This window comes from Danio aesculapii, chromosome 22 (genome assembly GCF_903798145.1).
Source record: "Danio aesculapii chromosome 22, fDanAes4.1, whole genome shotgun sequence".
In the NCBI taxonomy this organism is placed as follows: Eukaryota; Metazoa; Chordata; class Actinopteri; order Cypriniformes; family Danionidae; genus Danio; species Danio aesculapii.
This window is the reverse complement of record NC_079456.1, coordinates 3314601-3332785: the sequence shown is the minus strand read 5'-3', so window position 1 is coordinate 3332785 and position 18185 is coordinate 3314601. Positions and strand designations below refer to the sequence as shown.

At 39.6% G+C, this 18185-nt stretch overlaps 2 protein-coding genes across 2 annotated transcripts in view; both read right to left on the bottom strand.

Moving 5' to 3' along the window:
• Positions 1 to 18185, bottom strand: part of LOC130215599 (zinc finger protein OZF-like) — a 226606-nt gene that overhangs the window by 41388 nt on the left and 167033 nt on the right. The gene's annotated exons all lie outside the window — the stretch shown is intronic.
• LOC130215649 (zinc finger protein 135-like) lies at positions 1776 to 11457 on the bottom strand. Its single transcript, XM_056447492.1, has 3 exons — positions 11377 to 11457; positions 7352 to 7771; positions 1776 to 3875 (listed from the first exon to the last, which is right to left on the bottom strand). Exons 1-3 carry the CDS (start codon positions 11429 to 11431, stop codon positions 3505 to 3507), a joined length of 846 nt encoding a protein of 281 aa, XP_056303467.1. The 5' UTR covers positions 11432 to 11457; the 3' UTR covers positions 1776 to 3504.

The following is an 18185-nucleotide window of genomic DNA, read 5'->3' as shown; positions in this document are numbered from 1 at the left end:
TCATTCATTTTCGGCTTAGTGCCGTTATTAATCTTGGGCCGCCACAGCGGAATGAACCACCAACTTATCCAGCATATGTTTTACACAGCGGATGCCCTTCCAGCTGCAACCCATCACTGGGAAATAGCTGACTAGTTGAAGCAAATAAAAAAATTGGTAAGAAAACACCATACCATACCTATTTTTTTATAAAATAAAGAACATAAGAGGCGAATGCTCTCCTGCAGTTTCAGTGCTCGAGCTTCAATAAAAGTCTTCACGCACTTACCACAAGATTTCTATAACTACTAGAATTTCCACAGTGACCATTCTCAAATAAGACGTAATATTGCCACGTCACATTTATATTCAAATCTCCTATCGAGATATTAAAATTAAGCTTTGAATCGTTATATTTAATTCGGTCATCACCCTATAATATGATCTTTTAGATAATACTGACTATAAAAGTATAATTAGGCTACGTTAGATCACCAGTAAATGTCCATGACTCACTTTCATTTTCACTTTCTCAAGGACGCTTTTTGGCGGCACTGAATATGCTATGTTGAAAGCCATGTCTGAAGTAATGTTATGTTTTTGATAGCAGGAAGTTGCTAGGCAACAGAGGCACGCTTATTTGAAGTCATAGGGAAGCATAGCAGACACTGAAATGCATGCAGTCATTTTGAGCACTTAAGGTCTGGAGAGGGTTTTCTTCAATTTCAAAAATATTAGTAGATTATTAGATATAAATGAATAATTAGATGACAGCGCTCTGGGTTATGTTACCCCCATGCAATACAAGAATTACATTCAGGAGGTTCACAACTAACATACATTTCACTGACTCCAGCATTTTCATCTCCAGTTTTTGGACGGAGAGAGGAAACCGGGGAACCCGGGGGAAACCCACGTGAGCACGGGGAGAAATGCTAACTCCGCACAGAAACGTCTACTGGTTTGGTAAAGCCTGTAACCAGAGACATTCTTGCTGTGAGGCAACAGTGCTAAGCACCGGGCCACCGTGTCACCCATCTAGGAAGAAGGAGAAGTAGGGGTGGATGGGGGGGGATACCTCAAAACGAAGATAGCGGTGGTACGTAACCCAGGGTATTTGTAGTAGCTTAGGAGTCTTCTGATTGGTGCATTGAGAATTGGATAATGCGGATCTAGCTGCTAGCAATCATAAGCATGTGATCCTCTCGAAATTAGTTTAGAACTAAACTCCACTTATTCAGTTTTGAAATTAATTACAGTAATATTATTGACTAATATGAAAATGTTTAAATTATTTATTTACGATATAGTTTGAACAGTAATGTTTTCTGTCTTATAGTAGATATTATATGAGGGACTTGCTTTGTTTACCAAATGAAGTGGATCTGATTGGATTTGCATTGTAAACATTAAATACAAGTTAAAAAGGTATTATTTTTTTATATTTCATATATAAAGCTTTTAGTTACGATATTCCCACAATCATTCTGCATAAATCCGCAGATTTGTACCAAAATTCTGTGCAGAATTAGCAAAAAATGTCAGCAGATTCCATCTGGCCCTAGTAATGAGGCGGATCAAAAATAAAAGCAAACCATTTGAGCTGAAATGCTGTTTATTGGGCACTCTGCAAAAATTCAAAGGCAAATGTATAGACAACCAATATAAAATGATATTTTCCTTAAGTAACTATTAATTACCATCAGCGAACAGATGTTATTAACAAAATATAGAAAGGTGATTAATAAAAAACTATATTAACAATGATTACTTGAAGCAAATATGAATAATGGGTAATAAAAAGCCAAAACAGTATACCACAGTTGGTATGGTATCTAGTTTTGAAAAATACAGAACATGAACTGAGCATGAATCCTCTTACAGATTATTACATTTTTTATTCTCTAAAATAATGTAAACTAAAGACAGATAAGCATGTATTTAAGATGATCTGAGCCAGGCTAAAACTGAGCTATGTGTCTAAGATGAGTGGCCTGTAGAGAAATGTAACACTATGAGGAGCCTGCTGGAGAATAACTATACATCAAGCACTGATTGGATATGTAAAATACCCATATGAATACCTATACCTATGAGAGGCTTTCAGGAGAGTGGGTGACATATTATAAAATGAACAGACCATCATGATAATGTATGTAAACACCTACGGGGAGATAAATATGTATAGTCATTTGCTTGCACTGCAGAAGGGAAGATTTTTGGACACCAGATCTAAATTTAGGTTGGGTAGAGAATTATTCTCAGCGGGCAGCGGGTGAATGGAGACTGAATATACAGCGGGAGCGGACGGGTGCGGAATAAAACTGGCGGGAGCGGGACTAAAAAAAAAATAAGTCCAGTGCAGACTTCTATTACAGAGTGTGCAGCGCCAACAATAACATGAAACTTCCAACCCAGGCTCATTCTGAAAACATAGTCCCGAGGACGTTTCTGGAGACCGCGAAATACGTCCCGGGAGGTACGTATTTTTGCAGTTTTTGGTTTTCGCGAATCCGCGAGAGGCCGCTGTGTGCGCTTTTTCGCTTCTCAGATGTCTCCCACGAGTGCCGTTCGCGCCCGCACTGTTCTCACGTAAATTGAACGAACTGTCGAACGAACGTCTGTCTGTCCGACTGGCTGAATGATTGACTGGGCGGCTGGCCAATCGGCCGGCCGACCCACCCTCCTCCTTCCTTGAACCCAACCAATTTTACCGATTGACCCACCCAACAATTTACAATAGCCGTCCAGAAAAAGAAAAGCCCTCGTCCAATTTAAAAAAATTTTTTACCACTTTTTCAGATTTTACTTCATTCTCACCCTGTTATGAACCTCTTCACTTTATTTCTTGGATTCTGTTTTAATCTCACCTGATTTCTGGAACCGCTCTTCCCCGGACTCGAACCCAGTCATCATCATCGTGGTCAGCTCCTCTCTGCATCTCAAGTCCACCGACGTACAGGACGAGCTAACCGGACAAACTGGTTGCTGTGGGAAAGCCCTCCACACGAAGGTAAGCGGTCAGCCGGTAAGCGCTAAAAGGAGCAGCGTCATACCGCACCGCAGCGTTCGCTTAAAAAATGAAATGCAGCCATACGTACCTCCGGCTACATAATTCGCAGTCTCCAGAAATGTCCTCTGGACTACGTTTTCAGAATGAGCCTGGGTTGGAAACTTCTCAGACCTTTCAGTTTATGTTAAATAGTCTATCTTCTGGTATTAAAACCCTCCAAACTGATCAGGGTTAATTAATGGAAAGGCCAGGAACTTCGACACACCATGCCTATAAAGTAAATGCACTGTTGGCAGTGAAAACACAAGCTGATCAGGCTGAACCACTCAATGGAAACGAGACATTAGTCCTTGAGACTTTACTGAGCATATATAAACACAGATAGTCACACTCCAAAGACGAAGGAAAACATAAAACCACGTCATGCTTATATATATACATGTTTCATCATTATATACATTTTATCATCTCCACAATTATCCTAAATAATACAACCTGGAAGGGCTTGAACATTAGTTGATCCATTTGCTGTGGAAGTTTATTGTGTGCGTTCGTAGAGAAGAAGATTGTGTGAAATTCTTCCCACAATCAGTGCAGTGATACGGTTTCTCTCCGGTGTGAGTCCTCTCATGTATTTTCAGGTGTCCTGAACGTCTGAATCTCTTCTCGCAGTGTGAGCACTTGTGCGGTTTCTCTCCAGTGTGGATCCTCATGTGATGATTGAGAGTGTTTTTGCGCCCAAAACTGTTTCCACACTGAGTGCAGATGAAGCTTTTTATGGCTGCTGCTTTCACTGGAATACTCTGTTCACTATCTTCACTTTTGACATGATGTTTCTCCTCGTCTTCACTCAGTTCTTCACTCTCCTCCTTCACCATCACATCTGAAAATTAAGCAAATTTTGTGCAGGCTAGTTATTATTGTATTTTTTTAGGTTTTGCTCCATAAATATGCAACACACAGGCTATCAGTTAACTCACAAGGTGTTAACACGTGCCTACAGATGTATTTTGCCAAAGAAGCAGAATGAAGTGAGTAAAAAGGAGGAGAGCCTATTGCATAAGACAGGCGAGTTGATGTTTTACGCACAAGTGGAGAAAGAAGCCACAAAAGCAAAACTTACTACAAATGTGCTCTGCTTTGAAAAAGGCCACAAGTCAGAGCGTCTAGGTTTTCTCTCAGTCATAAACGCAACAGATCTAATTTTGAGGATTTATTGCATCAGAAAAAGTTGGGACAGTATTAAAAAGCTAATAAAAATAGAAAGTTGTGATTTTCAAATTTACTTTGACTTGTATTTCATTTCAACAAACATTATTTAATGTGTTCCTCGTGATTTGTATTATTTTTATTTTTTCAAAATAAACTTGTATTCCAATTTGGATTTTTGCAACAAAAATGTTGAACCAGTAAAGCATTTACCACTCTGTAATGTTGCCATTCCTGTTCACAACACTTAAAATACGTTTAGATACTAAAGACACCAAGCGATGAAGTGTTTCAGGTGTAATTTTGTCCTATTCTTTCTGAAAACAAGTCTTAAGATGGGCAACAGTACGGGGTCTTCATTGTCACATTTTGCACTTCAAAATGCACCACACAATCTCTATTGGAGACAGGTCGGGACTGCAGGCAGGCCAGTCAAGTACCTGTATGCCCTTTTTTCTGCAGTCAATACTTTGTAATGTGGGAAGAATGTGGTTTTGCATTGTCTGTGGAGAAGTGAGACGTTATGCACTGCTGAAGATGAAATATCCAAATCTTTCTTTGAGGAACAGTTTTTTAAACATTTAAATCGTTTTTCGTCTGCCCATCTTTGCTCCTAAAGGACTAGACCTTTCTTGGATGTTACTTTTGTACCAAATCATAATCACCTGTTGACATCACCTGTTTCCAATCACATAATTTCATTAATTTACAAGCCCTAAACTGCTCCTGTCCCAACAATTTTTGAAAAGTGTTGCGAGAACCAAAATTGAGATATGCATTTATTTTGAAAATATAAATAAATAATTAAATAAAAAAATATCATGAGGAACACATTAAATAATGTTTGTGGTTCTGTTTGCAATGAAATACAAGTCAAAGTATATTTAGAAACCTCTACTTTTTTGTGTGTGTTTTCCATACTGTCACAACTTTTTTTGATTTGGGGTTGTACAACGAACAAACCAACCAACCTTTTTTCCAATTTGGAGATTTTTAAGGGTAGGGTTAGATTTGGATCTCACTTCTTAGGTTCTAAATTACATAAAGGACGGCACAGCGGTCTTCTGCTGGCAAACCCATGAAACAATCAGAGAAGGAGATTAGAAAAAGCGATTAGTTACTTTAAAAAAGCAACAAGTTGATTTTACCTAAAGTCAGTAAACCCATCGACTTAACTATAAGGATTATGCAGAAAATTTGTTTACTTAACAGTTAAAAGGCAATGAACTTTTTACAGTGTATCGCTAGCACCATCACTCACATGAAATACCACAACAGCAAACCATACCACATTTTAGGACCCTTAAATAAGGATACTTAGCACAATGCAGTGTTTCCCAACCCTGTTCTTAAATGCAAACCAACACTACACAATTTCAGCCTCTACCTAATCAAACACACCTGAATCCACTCCTCAGAACATAAGAGACTCCAAAACCTGAAGCTAATAGGTCAGATAAGGAAGACATCCAAAATATGTACTGTTTGTGTCCCTTCAGGACCATGGTTAGGAAACACTGCACTAAAGGTTCTTACCAGGTCTAGAAAATTTGATCACATCACCCCAATTTTATCCTCCTTACACATTAAGTTTCGTATTGAATTTAAAATATTGCTTCTTACCTACAAAGCTTTAAATAATTGAGCTCCTGTTTATCTAACCAACCTTCTGTCTCGCTACAATCCAACTCGCTCTTTAAGATCTCAAAACTTAGGGCTTCTGGTAGTACCTAGAATAGCAAAGTCGAGTAAAGGAGGTCGAGCCTTCTCATTTATAGCTCCTAAACTCTGGAATAGCCTTCCTGATAACGTCCGAGGCTCAGACACACTCTCCTAATTCAAAACTAGATTAAAGACCTATCTGTTTAGTAAAGCATACACTCAGTGCACCACCTAGCGGGCTTCCACACAGGTTTCTGCACCTTGTTTATATACACTATGAACAGCAGCTATGCTAATTATTTTCTTTATTCTCCATTTCCACCTGGGGATACTCTTCCCGAGGCCCTCAGACTATGCAGAGTCACTGATTCGACCCAAGAACAACGATGAGATGATCCCAAGGTTTCCATATCCTGGACCAGGCCGTATCCTGAGCAGCTACTGTGGTGGTCATGTAGGAGTGGAGAATATGAGACTGATTCCTGTGACGCTCCAGAGACAGACGAGTCTTCGCTGAGGCCAGCTTCCAGCCTTCGCCACTGAGACTGCAGCTCTGCACAAGACGTTTGGCCAGCGGAGAAATTAAAATGGTCGTGCCCAACTGAGCCTGGTTTCTCTCAAGGTTTTTCTTCTTCACTTTCGCCAATTAGTGAAGTTTTTTCCCTCTCCGCTGTCGCCACTGGCTTGCAGGTTTATGGATCTGTAGAGCTGCGCATCGTTGGATTTGCTCTTCAGTATTTGGACTCTCAGTAGTGACCACACTGAACTGAGCTAAACTGAACTGAACTTAAACACTACAAACTGAACTACACTGTTCCTATTTACTACGACCTTTTATGTGAAGCTGCTTAGACACAATCTACATTGTAAAAGCGCTATACAAATAAAGGTGAATTCAATTGAATTGAATAAAGGGTGGATCTAGACTTGCTGCTGAAAGCTTATTAGTTTACAGACAAGCGTAACATTCGTGTGCGACAAAAACAAGGAAACGACAACACAGGAAGGCCCACCATTTTAAAGACACCATAATAATCACAGTACACAGCAATGAACCAAAGTCAAGAAGAAGAAGAACAGAATCTGCTGTGTGTCCTTCATTGTGCTTTACGGAGACGTTCACGTCATAATCTACACCAGTTCCTCTGTGTATTTGTGCATTTAAAATAATGAACTTGAGTCCGCAAAGTATATGTAAATGGCCTGAAAATCTTCTTTGTGCAAGAAACAGGTTGATCACTACTTTCTGATCTACACCACGCCTACAAAGAATGACTACCGAACCGTAGGGAACTGAACCGCTTAGTGGAAACGAGGCGTTAGTCTTTGTAACTACACGGATCTTATTAAAAAAACACAACTGGTGTCACGCCCAAGACAAAGGACAACATGAAACCCCATCATACACACTTAATATGTTTGATCAACTCCAGGGTTATCCTAAATAATATGACCTTGAAGGAACGGATCATTAGATGATCGACTTACTGTGAATCTGTTGTGTGTGTCTTTGTAGAGAAGATAAATGTCTGAAATTCTTCCCACAATTGGTGCAGTGAAACGGTTTCTCTCCTGTGTGAATCCTCTCATGTTTTTTCAGGTTTCCTGAATCACTGAAACTTTTCTCGCAGTGTGAACACTGGTAAGGTTTCTCTCCGGTGTGAGTCCTCTCGTGTATTTTCAGTTGTCCTGAATGAATGAATCTCTTGTCGCAGTGTGAACACTGGTGAGGTTTCTCTCCATCGTGGATCATCATGTGACGCTTCAGAGTGACATTGTTCTTGAAACTCCTTCCACACCGAGTGCAGATCAAACCTGTTACGGCTGTTCTTTCCACTGGAAAATGTGCAGTCTTTGATTGAGTTTGGACATATTTCTCCTCATCTTCACTCTCCTCCAAAATCACATCTGAAAATTAAGCAAGCATGTAACATTTTAAGAAGCTAGTTTTTAACCATTTAATCAACAGCAGACGGTGCTCTAGCAGGGCTCAACAGTGTAGTGTTGCCACAATACTGCATTTTGGAACCAATCAGTATTGACCATTTTAAAAACGATCCATTTCCCGCTAACATTTGAGCAGCTGTTGAGTCTGTACTTAAGCCGCCTTTTACTGCACACAACATTTGCACAGGACTGTCAGAATACGCCCCCTTGTGGATGTCACACAAAATTTTCAGTTTTGTCGTGCACCATTGGAGAGAAGCTGTTGTCGCAATGTCCGAAATAAAGAAGTGCAAAAGCAAGAGCCTTTATTCTCCGTCTGTTCACCATGGTTGAATAAATGCATACTAGAAACTCATAAACCGCAAAAAGGTTTGGAGGGATTGTGGAGACAACATAAATAAAATAATACTTTTAATCACTCATTTATGAATAGAAATGTTTTTTTTTAATTTAGACCTTTTTCCTGATTCAAAAAATAACGTAAAAAATCTTCTTGCGTGCACGCACCAGCTTAAGCCTGGTTTATACTTGACGCGTCCGATTGAGTGTGCGTGGCGAATGTGACGTCATCGCTGCGTTTGCGGAGGTTCACTTTGGGTGTGCATGACATGATTTCGGCTGGCGGTGCGCATGTTTTTGTTGAGACTTAAACAGTGCGCGCGGCGCCAGGTTTGATTTGAGTTGAATATAAAACACTTTGAAGAGATTTTGAAACACAACAACTGTACAGACATCTTTATGATCCATGATCATAGAGATAACCTAATGATCAATAATTCTTGGTTAGAAATTGCAACAGCAGTGGAAAAGGAGAGCGTTTTTTGTTAAAAGGTTTGGAAAAACCCGAAGGATAAGTTTGTTAAAACCAAAAGAGGCCATGGCAAAAGTGGAGACCCAGAAACACAATTACAGAATATGTTTTCCATCATTCATAGGTTTTTACACTGATTTATATATTGCAATTTCGATTTTAAAACATTTTAATAGTTTCAAAACTATAATTAAGGAACAAATTATAACTTTGATAACTGGAAAGGAATATTTGAACCTATCAGTTTACAACATACTGATGCCTTGTTTTTCTAGGCTTTATTGGTGATAATAGTCAAGAATGTTGGACCTTTATTGCCTTTTTAGCATAAGAAAAGGACAAAACTAGCCAGACAGTAATGTGTGAACTGTGGAGCGGGCTAAATCTAAAAAAAAAAAACATCTGTATTTTTTAGTTAGTGTACTTTTGTTTGTTTTTTGCTTATTCTTATAATAAAATTAAATGTGTAGAGCCTCATAATGTCATGTTCATAAACTTTAATGGGTAAAACTGCCCGAGATATGAACAAAAGCAAGTGCTGCATCAACGTTTGATTTTAAAAATCTTGAATGGTTCTAAAAATCCTTATAATCATTAAAATACTTTATAAAAATAATAAAAATAATTAGTTTTAAAATACTGAATATTGATGATATGACGTAGTTCCGGAAACTTCCTACTTCTCTGTTTATCCGTCTGATTTTACGGTGGGTTTCTTTTGACCGCCGCCTGTCGTTTTAAATATCACAATGGTGAATGTGGAAAGTATAAACGCCTTGTCCATTTCGTGAGGTGCGCGCGAAGTCAGCAGAGGTGCACGATGCGGCGTCAGGCGAAAGTATAAATCCAGCTTTAGACAACACTGGAATACATTACATCCGGTCGCATACAGTCTAGTCGCAGGATATTTCAACATATCCGCAGCTCAAATTGCATCTGAATTTTCTGCATACAGAGATGATCGAAATTCCATGCAGCTCCCGGACTACTCTCCATTGGAAATGAACGACTTCCGGTCTGTCGCTTGTCATGTGCAGTGGAAAGGCGGCTTAAAACACAGCTGATTGGTCATTGTGTTCATGTGCTCAACAGAAATGACTGCGATTGGATGTGAAGTAATCAGGGTAGGGTTGCACCAGCTGTTCGTAAGCTCTTTTTAAAGCTATGGTCACACTGGGCTTTGTGTGTGCGAAATTTTGTCGTGCGGCACTGCGAAAAGGGGCGGGATTAAACAAGATGATTAGACATTGAAAAAAGCAAGTGATTGCTCCATGTTTTAAATTTCTGTCCAGAGAGGTCCTGTTTTAATCCTCGATTGGTCTCACGCAGTCAAGTGATGCGAATTCGCAGGTCAGAGTTCACCAAACTTGAACTTTGCACCGTAGCGACATAAGAAACTTAAAGCATGACCCTGCGTTTCCGGTCTGACGCATTCGCGTGTGTATGAATGGAAGTCTAGGGGAGGAAAAGCCCGGTGTGACCGCAGCTGTAAACTGTAACCTAAAGTCCACACTAGGGGCTTAGTAACTACTAGCAAGTTTGTAACTAAATGTGTTCTCACTTCAGTTGCACACTATGTTCTTACGGCAAACAGTAATTAGTAGGTCGTAAGCTCTCCGTAAAGTCATGTGTAGTCGCATTAAATGACGTAACATCCAATAAAAAGTATCTAAATCGTTAAACTGTTTTAAAATTCCACAACTAAAGCATCTATATAACACTGTGCATTCGAAATACACACAACGTTCTCAAAACATTAAACTTGAATGTTTTATATCCTACACATGAAAGAGAAAAGAGCTGGGAGAAGAACTCAGTAATGAAGAAACTCTCGTTTTAATTGGTGGACACAATTAACACAAAACACTCCTTGAAAATAACGTAGCGTTACATTTAAACTAAGTTCAGTGGTGCAACACAAAAATATTTAGTAGCGCGCAAATTGTAACTTAGGCTGCGTCCGAAACTGCCTACGTACTACTCGGTCATTAGAAAAGTGCGTTCTATTCAGTATGAATGCGAGCAGTATGAATGAAATTCGAATGTACTACATCCGCCATTTTGTCATCATCACGTGACCTACCTGCGTCAGTTGCGTCGCTTCACTCCCATTCATTAATTATCTCGCGGGGCATCAAGGGATAGCGCAGCGTGCATGGGATGCGCACTTCAGAATCTTGCCGGGAGTAGTAAGTCACTTCTCGCATACTGACTTTCGAATTCTAGGAATTCAGGCATACTACTCGCCTTGCATACTGATTTTAGCGTACTATACATTATGGAAGTATGCGGTTTCGGACGCAGCCTTAGCGTCCCTTTAAGTCACAACTAGGCTACATTTTAACTTATGCACTGCTGGTGCAACCGGCCCAAGTGATGCAGATACACAGACACTAGAGCAGGGGTGGGCAAACTCGGTCCTGGAGGGCCGGTGTCCTGCATAGTTTAGCTTTAACTCTACTCAAACACACCTGAACATGCTAATCAGAGTCTTCAAGATCACTAACTATCTATAAGCAGGTGTGTTTGATCAGAGTTGGAGCTAAACTGTGCAGGACACCGGCCCTCCAGGACCGAGTTTGCCCACCCCTGCACTAGAGTGTTTTAAATCTGCGTAGATCAGTAAATCCATCAGCGGACCGCTTATATGCCAGCTCATAAACAGACCAGCTGATCTACATAACTTTGAAATACTCTAGTGTCCGTGTATCCATGTTTGCACTCAGTGACTGATGAATAATGAATAAACACAAACCTATTTGTGCTACAGTCTCTTCCTGTTTAATTCTGCAGGGTTCTGGATCACTCATCTTCTCACTGTCCTTCACACACACACACACACACACACACACACACACACACACACACACACACACACACACACAAAAGAGTAAAACAGAAAAATGTAAACAAAATAAATCATCGAGGTAGTTAATGTGGAAATTAGTAAATGTGAAGACATCAGTATGATGAATGAGGTAAAATAAAAATCTACTGACTTAAAATAAAGTGGATTTCAGCAGCTCTGATAATATTGATGAGCCTCAGACTATAAACACTCATTAAACAGCCATCAGGATCAGCAGCAAACCAGGGGTCCGTTCTTTATGCGTGGATAACTCAATTAGCTGGATTTTAATCTGATTCGCGAACTTGTTTGAAGAACCAAATTAGCCAGAGATAAATTATCAAGATTAACAGATCCAGGATCTGCCAAATCATCTTAGATCATTTAAGCGACGTACGAAGAACGGACCCCATTATACAAGTGTTTGCAGGATAAACTAATTACTCTGGTTTACCAAATTAAGTTCATTTTGTGCAGTAAAAATCAACAGTTTAAAAGATTAAAGTAATTAGATTATAAGACGGGTGTCACTGTGGCGCAGTGGGTAGCACAATCGCCTCATTGCAAGAAGGTCGCTGGTTCGAGCCCCAGTTGCCATATCTGTGAAGAGTTTGCATGCTCTCCCCGTGTTCGCATGGGTTTCCTCCGATTTCCCCCTCAATTCCAAAGACATGTGGTACACTGGAACTGGGTGAGCTAAATTGACTGTAGTGTGTGTAAATGAGAGTGTATGGGTGTTTCCCAGTTATGGGTTGCAGCTGGAAGGGCATCCACAGCGTAAAACATATGCTGAATAAGTTGGCGGTTCATTCCGCGGTGACGACCTCTGATTAACATACGGTCAAAGCCGAAAAGAAAACGAATGAATGATTATAAGCAGTTGCAACATCCATGTGCTTTGTAACTGGGAAATCGTATTAACTTTACAAAAACCAACAGCACCACAAAGAATTAGTGTATGAAACTTCATCTACCGCCACATATTCCAATTATATCCCATTACAGATCATTGTTTGCGATGTTACTCATACAATCGTAAAAATATTCATACACGATGTAGAAAAACACAAACACTGAGCTCATATTATTCTCTCAGAGCTGCTCTCTGCCTGCTGTATTGTTTTGGTCAGCAGACACACAGATAGAGGTGAACTCAATGCAGAAACTAGTCGCAGATTGTCGCTTTAATAAACTGTAAAGTGTGTTTTATTGTTGTGTAAACACGAGAAAAAGCGTCAACGACTCACCTCAGCTCTGGAGACTCGACGCTGAATGAACGCGTCAGTGCTGACGTCATCGCGACAAGGCGGGAGCGAAGGGGGATCAAAAAACCGCTACCGTAGAGAAGCCATGCCAATCGTGTGAGGTGAATTAATGTTTATTAGTTACTTTTAAAAACTGTAAAGGCACATATAATCATGAGAAAAGGGCAAAAGATGAAATATTTGGGGAGATGCAGGTAATAAGGATTATTAAGAGAGAGAGTTGGAGGTCAATAATTTACCAATGTGCTGCTGCAGCTGGTCAAGCTTCATTCTTTCTGTTTAATGTCATTGTAAAGCTTATTTAATCAAAGATTGTGGTCTATAACCCCCCCGAACTCCACATAAACCCTCTGGTGTCATTCATGAATTTTCTTTACGGCGTAGTCCCTTTATTAATCTGGGGTCACCACAGCGGAATGAACCACCAACTTATCCAGCATATATTTTACGCAGCGAATGCTCTTCCAGCTGCAACCTATCACTGAAAAATACCCATACACTCTCATTTACACACAGACACTACGGAAAATTTAGCTTACCCAATCCATCTATAGCGCATGTCTGTGGACTGTGGGGGAAACCAAAGCACCCGGAGGAAACCAACGCCAACACGGGGAGAACATGCAAACTGTTTTGTAATATAGTAAGATTTTTTTCTCTTTTGGGAAACGATTTACATATTTGTTAAGGCCACATGAATCAATTTATTCAATGCATAAAGCTCAAGGATTACTTTTGATTTGGGGATGTTTTATTATCGTCTTACTGTTCGTTTTGTTATTAAACATTTTAAAGGTTTAAAATCTGTTCTTGCCTTAATATAAATTATTTCATGTTAGTACTCCAAGGCTTGATTGCAATCTTTCTCAGTGAACAGTGCATTTACTTAAATGACAATGAAATGTTGCAGAATGAAAGTGAAACTGCTGAACTGCAGTTAAAGTAAAATAAATAAATATAAATGAAACCTGAAATTACATAATGAAAGTGAAACTGACGAACTGAGTTCCAAGTAAAAATGAAACATCTGAAATAACATAATGAAATGTTGCAGAATGAAAGTAAAACTGCCGAACTGCAAAGTTGAAAAAAAAATTAAACACCGAAAATTACAAAATGAAAGTGAAACCGACAAACTGCAGTTAAAAGTATTTCTTGCAGAATGAAAGTGAAACTGCCAAACTACAAGTAAAGTCAAAAAATTAAAAATGAAACATCAGGAACTACATAATGAAATGTTGCAAAATGAAAGTGAAACTGCTGCAACTGCAGTTAAAGAAACATTATACACCTGAAATTACATAAAACTCTGGAGGATATTGTGGTGACGTAACGACTTGTGACACACTCCCTATATTGTTTACCTCGGCACTTTGAATATTCGGTCTGAAATAACCTGCAAGTGTGACTTGAAAACAACATTAACACTGTTTAAAGAGTTCACACTTAGCTGATAATCAATAAAGCGTATTTGGCATGCTGTCCCGGGAGAGAGCCCTGAGCTCGTAATATCCTCGAGCCCGGGGCTCCCTCCCGTTAGAGGGGCGAGAGCGGAGTTCGAGCTCAGGTAGGTCTCGAGGACTCCCCTGCTTGTCGCCGCGTGAGAAGTTTAAACTAGTTTAGTTTTCGGTGATAATTTGGTTTAGTCGATTGGCTATTGTTTATGTTTTTGGACGGTGGGAGGAAACCGGGGGACCCGGAGGAAACTCACGCGAACACGGGGAGAACATGTAAACTCCGCACAGAAACACCAACCAGCCCGATAGGAGGTTGGACCAGCGGTGTTCTTGCTGTGAGGCAACAGTGCTAGCCACTGGGCCACTGTGTCGCCCTATCGGAAAAAGGGGGAGGAAGTAGGGGTGGAAGGAGGGGAAGCTTCAAGACGAAGATAACTGGAGTGAAAAACTCTGGTTATTTATAATGCTTCCGTAATCATCTAATGGGTCAGATTACGGAGCTAATGAGGAGCCAGCCATGTTGATCATAAGCACGTGATCCTCTCGAAATTAGTTTATAAATAGACCACACTTATTTGACTGTGAACAACGTTGTACTTTGATAGTCATTGACTGCTAATATGATTTCGCTATTTAGAGTTTGCAAATAATACTTTTATGAAATTATATTATTAAGGAGAAAGTCTGAATGTGCGAATATAAAACTAACTTTACCTCTATGTGTAAGTTCACATACCCTGCCGTACAGGTGATGATTGTTGATGATTAATAACTCAGGCCTTGTATAGTTCTGTCTTCTTTCCTTGTCTTTGGCTAGGCAGAACCACAGTTTTTAGCACTACATAGTGTTGAATCTGGTCATCATGGAGCATTATTTCTGGCACGTGACCACACAGAACAACATTGTTAGCATCCAAAAACTTGTAGACCTTTAACTTCTCTCTTGTAAAATCACTTGGAGCTTTAATGAGATAGTATATTTGGGGCTGGATGCTTGGTCATTTCGTCGTATCCAATATTCATTGGGAGGGTGCTATCGCAAATGACGCTATCAGACGAACGCCACTCACGTTAACGTTAATTTTGCCGAATCACTGTGCTTATCACTGTGCGACGAGCTGTTATAATACGCCGAAAGCATTATGTAAATAATATATATAATATGTAATCAATAGAACTTATTTCCAAGACAACAACAAACTCTGTACCGTATCGGATGTCATTCCCTTGCTGTAAATGCAAGCGCTCCTGTTTTATTTCTGCCACCTCGCTGCGCGCGCATCCTGAATGTTTACAAACATGGTAATTGGTCTATTAAATTGTTGATATCCAGTTTTAGAAATCACAAAGAACAAGTTCAATAAATCTTAGTTTATATCTTAAAACTGTAAAGTTTCTCTTTCCTGAACAGACACAAACTGTAGCCACATGCTGAAAAACCTCTAATGAATAAAAATGAGCAATTACAGGTGATGAATATGCATAAGAAAACTCAACATGATATAACAACATAAGCTTTGCATTTTGATAATTTGCATAATTATATGATATAGCAAAATGACAGATGTCTACAATAATAAAAGCTTCAGATCATGTTTGGTGAGGAACTCCATCTATAAGCTGATCTGACTCCTACAATGAAGCTGCTGTCAAAGCTTTAGATGACGTTTCTTCATCTGTAATCTGGTTAAGAGTTTTACACACACACTGATTGTTTTCTGCTTGTCTGAGCAATGTCAGGTAAGCAATGGTCAACACAGGAACAAACAGATGTACATGGGCAATCCAGAGTCATAGTAAGAGACACAGGCAGATGGTCAGAAGGCAGGCAGCAGACAGGAATAAAACAAGGGGCGGATCAAAAACATGACAAAACAAGACAAAGGAAACCACGTTGTAGTGTCACTAAAACAGAAGACAGCCTCAGCCCCAGTGTTTGTGCTCCTTATGTAGTGCATTAATCAGTCCTTGAGCAGCTTCAGCTTCAGTGTAATCAGTCTTGATCTGGAACAGGTTGTGTGTGTGTGACTGGGTCTCGTAGTCCATAAATGGGGGATTTGTAGTCCTTAAGCAATCTGCAGCTACTAGATCACTGGTAATCATGATAAATTGTCTTGAGCATCTGCGCCCCCAAAGAGTGTCTCACGCCTTTAACTGCCACCACATAGTGGTGGGCAAAGCGAGGCTTTATGAAACACTGAAACGGTCAGAGCAAATGTGTCGAAGCTTCGAAACGTTTCGAAACCCCACTCTACGCTGACACCTAGTGGTCATTTTTATATCTTACACTGAAATAGCTCCAGCAAAGAACAGTTGAGCAAATTGAGGTATTACACCCGACTTTGTAGGATAGAATCTGCAAGCGATTAGGGTTCCTGTTAGTAACAACATGCACACGCACGTTCCGCTAGGCTATATGAGACAGAAGAAATTTCGGACCCTGTTTGTCAAACGCAGATTCGCCAGGTCTCGAAGCGATTCTGACCTGATCGATGCTTTGAATTGCTTTAGTCACGTGACCAGTTGTTTCGAAACACTTTAGTCACGTGACCAGGGTGTTTCGAAACAATTTAGTCACGTGACCAGGGTGTTTCGAAACACTTTAGTCATGTGACCAGGTGTTTCGAAACACTTTAGTCACGTGACCAGGTGTTTCGACACACTTTAGTCACGTGACCTGGGTGTTTCGAAACACTTTAGTCACGTGACCAGGGTGTTTCGAAACACTTTAGTCACGTGACCAGGTGTTTCGAAACACTTTAGTCACGTGACCAGGTGTTTCGAAACACTTTAGTCACGTGACCAGGTGTTTCGAAACACTTTAGTCAAGTGACCAGGTGTTTCGAAACACTTTAGTCACGTGACCAGGTGTTTCGAAACACTTTAGTCAAGTGACCAGGTGTTTCGAAACACTTTAGTCACGTGACCTGGGTGTTTCGGATCATGCTTCGGTGCAGTTTCGTAACATTTGCGCTTCAGGATCTCAATACTGTGTCAAAACGTCAGTTTCACGTCAGCCATCCCTACCACCACATTGCATTTCTTCTTCTGATGCGCACATCCTTTATTATACAAAAGAAACAGCCCACACTGGCTACTCCGACCACACAAAACTACATTTTGCTGTCTGATATTTGCCAGGTAATCAGGACGTGACAAGGTTTTTTTTTGGACTCATTGGAGGGAGATGCTTGTAAGGCTTGAAGCTTACGCCACCATCCTGAACTGACAATGGAAAACTGAAAGCAGTTGAAGGATGGCGTGTTTAAATTAATTTTTATCTGACTCCATTAAAGTTGTTATCATCATGGATAAAGAATCTCAACACCTTAAAACTGGCAAAGTTGCTTATTAAGTTACATGTATAAATATACAGACAGTAGAATGAAACAAACTAACATACTGTATAGAGAAACTTAGCTATAGGCATGGGATGATAACCATTTTCAAGGTATGCCACGATTTGGAAAAGTCAAGGTTTTAAAACTGCCAACATTTTCAGCTATACCGTTCCTAAGGTATGTGTAGGATTTTTCAGGACATTATCTCCAGCAGAAAAAACAATATCCAACGATGTTATTTTAAATTGTGAAGATATCTGTGTTTTTGACACTAATGAAGAGAGCGGCTTGACATGTTTACTGCTTCAAAATATTTTATATGTTTGTCAAAATAAAATATATTGTGTTCAAAGGGGAAAACTTTTATTTTTTTCTTAAAATGTCTTAAATTTCAAAAGCTCACTGAAAGATTCACTGATTTATGCTGTTGTGGATCTAAAATACTTTTAAACAAGTCCTCATTTTCACTACTTGTCTATATAAAGCTATAGCCAATCTAAAAAAACGTTTGACGAAATTAACATTTATTAACTATTTAGCAACATGGTTTAATTGTCTTCCTTACATCCTTACAATAACATGTTTAATAGTTCATGTTTTTATGCATGAATTGATGTTGTGCATAAATGTTGTTTATTATAGCTTTTTAAAAC